At 36.0% G+C, this 5,786-nt stretch overlaps 1 protein-coding gene across 1 annotated transcript; it reads left to right on the plus strand.

The window, feature by feature from the left end:
• Positions 1-1,926: 1,926 nt before the first annotated feature.
• LOC102046919 (fatty acid-binding protein, liver) lies at positions 1,927-4,793 on the plus strand. Its single transcript, XM_005433049.4, has 4 exons — positions 1,927-2,059; positions 3,082-3,254; positions 3,538-3,627; positions 4,683-4,793. The coding sequence occupies exons 1-4, from the start codon at positions 1,993-1,995 to the stop codon at positions 4,731-4,733; spliced, it is 381 nt and encodes a 126-aa protein (XP_005433106.1). The 5' UTR covers positions 1,927-1,992; the 3' UTR covers positions 4,734-4,793.
• Positions 4,794-5,786: the final 993 nt, after the last annotated feature.

The raw sequence follows: 5,786 nt of genomic DNA on the forward strand, positions 1-5,786 counted from the left end.
GCACTTGTCAAGTACATCTATCTTGAAATCAGTCAGCCATGTGCGTATGGGAAGTTAGCAATTTTCCTAAGTACTGCGCTGAATCAGGGCCTTGAAGTATGCGCCTTTACAACCTAAGCTATATGGGAAGAAAACAAGGTGGTGACATTTTCAAGGCTTGGTTCTTCACTGAGGAACACATTCAGCTTCTACATATACAATGACAAGCAGTAATACATTTACACAAGAAGGTTAAGTGAAAGTCTACAGAAGTGGACTCAGATCCTTCCATCCTACTGGACACCTATATTCTTTCGAATTAAAGAGATTTTTAGGTTTATTAGTTATGTTAGATTATTCTGGATGCAGAAAAGTGTGGCCTCCCACCTGTTCTGAAGCCACAGCTACACCCCCAGCTTCTACCAGTAAAACTGTGTCAGTGAGAGATAAAAAAAGTGATTGTACTCCTAATACAGCCATCCAGCTAAACGCATTTATTCAGCGAAATAGCATCTCACTTTGCTGCACAAACTAGTATAAACTGTCCTCACGACAGCAGTACTTTTCCCAGTTATTTGAGGGATGCTGCTGTTCCAGTGACAACATAAAAGAGCACAGCAATCCTCTACAGGACTGCCAATCATTTGACCAAAGGCAGTTACACTTCAGATATTACTTTAAGTTAAATATATACAATTTATATTATTAAATTTAATAACATAAAAAAGGGAGAGCTTAGCCAATTGTTTAGATTCATCTTACAGTAAACGAAGAAAAGCAGGCCCTTCTGACAGCATCATTAACATTACTCTATGTTAAAACAGATTAACATAACCTAGAATAACTGCAGTATAAACATGTACTTTTCAGAGCCATGTGTCTTACACCCCACGCATAAAAATTCAGTATCAGCACCTCATCCTTGCTACTCAGGTATTATCATATGTAAATGTAATTCCATGTAATGGGCTATTTGTGTGTGTTTTCTTTAAAATTGCATACTGACAAAAGAGTTGTGAATTTGTAAGAAAAAGTTCAGCATCGGTTTTCTATTTAAATAGAAGAATTACTGACTGGTATGGAGTAATAAAAGTTAACTTGGAAAGGTCACCTACCTCTGGGATACAGACTCTATTTGAATTAAGCAATATAACTGCAAGACACACAATCTAATGGATGTCTTCCAAAATCAAGTCATACTTGTACAGACAGTAAGGAATATCACTCAATAGCTATAATGAGTGAGGAATTCTTGGTGCAACTGGTGTGAAGAAAAATAATACATCCTATTTGCTTCTTTCATTTCAGTCTCCAAACAATGTTTCATGTTTTACTTTACTTTAATCTTCTATGTATGCAGTGGTTATTAAAAAATAATAATAATAAACTGAATTTAATACAGATTTAGATGTCTGTTACTGACATCTACTGGGTAAAGTCACAACTGACCGTCCCACTCCAACATGATCTTCCCTGTCCTCAAGCAACTGGAGGCCCACAATTTTGGAAAAAATAGCTGTGGATTTTATTCCCATCGTTTAAGGTTCAAGTGCCCTTAGTAGACAATATTGTGATAATTAGGAAGTTCCTGCTGTAAGACAGTAATTACCTTGAATCTATTGTAAATTGCATCATTATATCTGAAGAATTCTATCCAAAACACAGAAATTGTAGTAAACATAGAAGTTGTGAACAAAAAGCACAACAAATTAATCTATGCAACTCTTTACAACAATTATGAATAATTACCTGAGTTCAGTAACCCACAATAAACTTAACATCTCAAGCCAGGTGGTCAAGGTAAGACTTTCTACAAAGCAGAATGAACTAGAGGTTATGATCATTAAGAACAAATAAAAGATTAATAATTGTTATCTCACAGTTAATAATTAGTCAGCCATCTCACAATTTGGGCTGGCCTTTCCCTTTCCATAAATAGCAACTGAATGACCAGGGAGAGCCCCCCACTTTCCTGCTAGTGTTGCTGCCCTAAACTGCATTATAGCATCCACAATGGCATTCAATGGAACCTGGCAGGTCTACGCTCAAGAGAACTATGAGGAGTTTCTGAAAGCTCTTGGTAAGTGTCCAGTTACTTTTGAAATAATTTGCTGGATTGCAACACACACTTTGCATGACATCTTTTATTACTGTATTTCTATGTTTTTTACTTTTGTTTGTATGACAAACTACCCCCTGCCAGGTAAGTCCGTTATGCCCAATTTGGAAATGAAAAGAAGCCAAAAAATCATTCAAATTGATGTAGAAAGGTTACAGATAACCCCCAAATCCCTAACATTAGAGGAGTCCCTCATGAAAGAAGACATATACCAGAAATCTACTTGTTTTGATTAACACATAACTTCTATAAATACACTTAACTAGAAACAAGTTGTCAGTGATATATACAGATTTCCAATATGCTATTCGTAGTGCAGGCACTTTCTACAGCACTAGTGATTAACATGTGATAGCTGTTTAGTGAGCCGTAATGGTAGTTACAACTTAGTATGCGCCTATAATAATAAAAATGCACTTACGCGCTTGACAAAAAATTCACATTGGAGTTTTTAAGAGTATATGAGAGATATTCAGCAGAACAGAATTCAGTTACAGTTGAAAAGCCTAGTCCAACAGTATGACACCTGAACCAATTCCCGCTACTGCTAAAGATGATACAGTCAAATCGTGCCGCAGACACCCTGATGAGGCAATCTGAGGCTACTCAGACTGTTGCAGCTCTGACTAGACAGATAACCACCACCTCCCATCTCCCAGGGAAGAGGTGAGTGAAACAAAAAACCCACACACATGGTTTTCATCATGGAGAAATGTTACCACATGGCAAGCTATTACTGAAAGAAGCAACTCATATTCTGACACAAGATTAATTAATATAATATCAAAATCTATGCAAACTAGATGGAATGGAACAATATGCCCATAGAGAAGTGAGTCCAGAACAGGCTTATCTTTTAACTTGGACATCACTTTTAATTATTGTTTTGTATCTTTTGCACCTTTATTGGAGAAAAGAATTTGCTATTTCATATCAACACACTACTTTGTAACAGAAAAAGTCCTTTTTTGCCTTTTTTACAGCACTGCCAGATGACATCATCAAAGTCGCCAAAGATATTAAGCCTGTTGTTGAAATACAGCAAAAAGGAAATGACTTCATTGTGACATCAAAAACACCCAAGCAATCTGTCACTAACTCTTTTACACTTGGAAAAGAGGCTGACATTACTACTATGGATGGCAGAAAGCTAAAGGTAATATATTTCAGGAATGAGGGCATCTCTGTATTTATCCTTCTCAGTTTCTGTGTATGAGTGAAACTTGTTTGTACCATTTCTATTAGCATACACTTCTATCATTTCAACAGAAACATTTCTTCTAACACTCCTATTAAAATGCTGTGGTCTCCAGCTTAAATTAGTAGATGTGATTATAAAATACCAAGATCATTTAATTCCCATTTACATAGTCCTCTACTTATTCAAATTGAATTGCAAAATGTAAAATTTTTTGTAATTTTTAAATCTGCTTCAACAGTGTACTGTGAACATGGTAAATGGGAAGCTTGTGTGCAAATCAGAAAAATTCTCTCATGAGCAAGAAATTAAAGGAAATGAAATGGTGGAGGTAAGTGTTAGAAAATAATGGCACATCAAGAAAAATGCTGAAGGAAAAAAATGTTCTGTGTTGATTAGCTCTTAGTGTAGGCTTAATAACTTCAACAAATCTGGCTCTAAAATTATCACATTACTTGCAGAATTCCTTACTGGTGCTTAAATCTGCAGATACAGAACCGCAGTTAGTGGAAAATTCTAATAGTATCTTTTATTATTCCTGTTTCTCATTAAAACCAACTGCCTTAGATGACTCTCCTTTAAACATTACTCATATATTTAATGCATCCTGCTCAACAAATCTTTTTATTAATTACTACCCTGGGGCCAATTCTAGGCACTGAAGTGTGAAGGGCTTTGGCTGCTGAGCATGTTGCAGAAAGGCTCCTTATAAATTCCTCTAGACTACTATAGCAGTGCTTTTACCCTTAGCTTTATCCACAGCATTACCTCTGAAAAGAAAGTAAAAGCCGAGTCAAACCCAAAAACTTGTAGTATGTTTGTTCCACCTACAATTGTTCAAAGTTCTTTAGTTAGTTCATAATTGTTCAGTACTGACAAAGAGCTTTTCTCTATAGACTTAAGCTCATCAGGCTTCTAAGAAGTATCCACTTGGCTAAAGACTACTACGAGAACGACAGCTAACTACATTAAAGTCGTATGTTTTGGACATACAATTTCCTAAGATCATTCTGGGTATCTCAAACTACTTTTCTAACATTGAGCAAGCAAAACATCAGGGAAAAGAACACATTACTATGTGGGACAGTGGATTTCTATTACAGGAAGCATGTCATTCTGGTAGTATCTGTGACACCACTTAAAAGAGAGTGATAATATAAATGTCATCATCAACTACATTTTTAGATTTTTCTCTCTTCAGAGCTGGTTCTGCAAAAAATTTTCCTTGGTAGTTATAAACATATTTATAGGCAAGTACTGTAAATGTATTTTCTTGTGGAATAAGATGGATTTATATATGAATTGAAGAAACTCTAGCCAGCTAGTTACAAATAGATTTCCTGGAGTCTAAATAAAAAACAAGTTATGCATATTCATCTTCTACAGACTATGACTGTTGGTGGAGTAACACTTGTCAGAAGAAGCAAGAAAGTTTAAAGACAGATCACCTTCTTTGTGACACCTTTACATACCTAAAATAAAGTGCAGTTTCCACAAGGTGTGATCTTTGTTACCTGACAAAACAGTACAGAAAATAATGATTTCTACTCGCCTTTCACATATGCATCACTTTGCATTATTATAAAACTGTGTTCTCCCTGCATACACTTATAGATCCCTTCTATATGCCAAGTGACAGCAGTCTGCCTCCCAGACAACCAAACCTGCACACCAACTGGAACATCATGATTTATCATAATAACCCTTGGGAGCAGACAAAAGCTGATATAAATGATTCTTGATTTCTTACATACTCAGTCAACATATTCAGCTTTACCAAGAAAGCTTAGCCTTCTACTAAAACACTCTCTCTATAACCTAGCCAGTAAAGAACAATTAGATGTTTTTTAGCTGATAGAAACAGTAATATTTTAAAGGCTGTGAAGTATTTGTCATAAACAATTACGAAGTAGTAATAGGAATGACTGCTGTTAACTACACAAGAGTACAACTGAACAAAGATGAGGCACTACAAATGCAAAGGGTATTAAACATTCCAATTTTCAACATACTCCCAGTATCTGTCTGTCACAGTTCAAGTTTGTGAAACTCAAGTAAACTAGATCATTTATGTTCAGATTATGTGTCTCTATTAAGTATAAAATGCACAGGACCTGTGCCTATAACTATTTCTGTTCAGTGCTGATTAGATCCTACTATTCTATTCGCAGTCCTACTTCATACTTAAGCCATCACAAGTTTGTTAGAACCAGCCTTGGGTGTAAGACCTCCACGAAAAAGTTGCTGGACTGGTTATGGCATTTAAAATCCTCATGGGGATGTTTGAGTCCAATTAAGAGTGCTGAGTCTCCCTCTTCGTACACTAGAAAAGCAGTTTGCTGGGGGGGACATTGTGTTTTAGTTAATAATACTTGCAACACGATATAAGCAATCCGGGAAGTGTATTCTTATTCTGGGATAAGGCTGTCCTCATGGGGAAGTTTTACCGGCATAACCATCCAAGTATCATTGTGTTCATTTTGCTTCCCA

This window comes from Falco cherrug, chromosome 3, assembly GCF_023634085.1.
Source record: "Falco cherrug isolate bFalChe1 chromosome 3, bFalChe1.pri, whole genome shotgun sequence".
In the NCBI taxonomy this organism is placed as follows: domain Eukaryota; kingdom Metazoa; phylum Chordata; class Aves; order Falconiformes; family Falconidae; genus Falco; species Falco cherrug.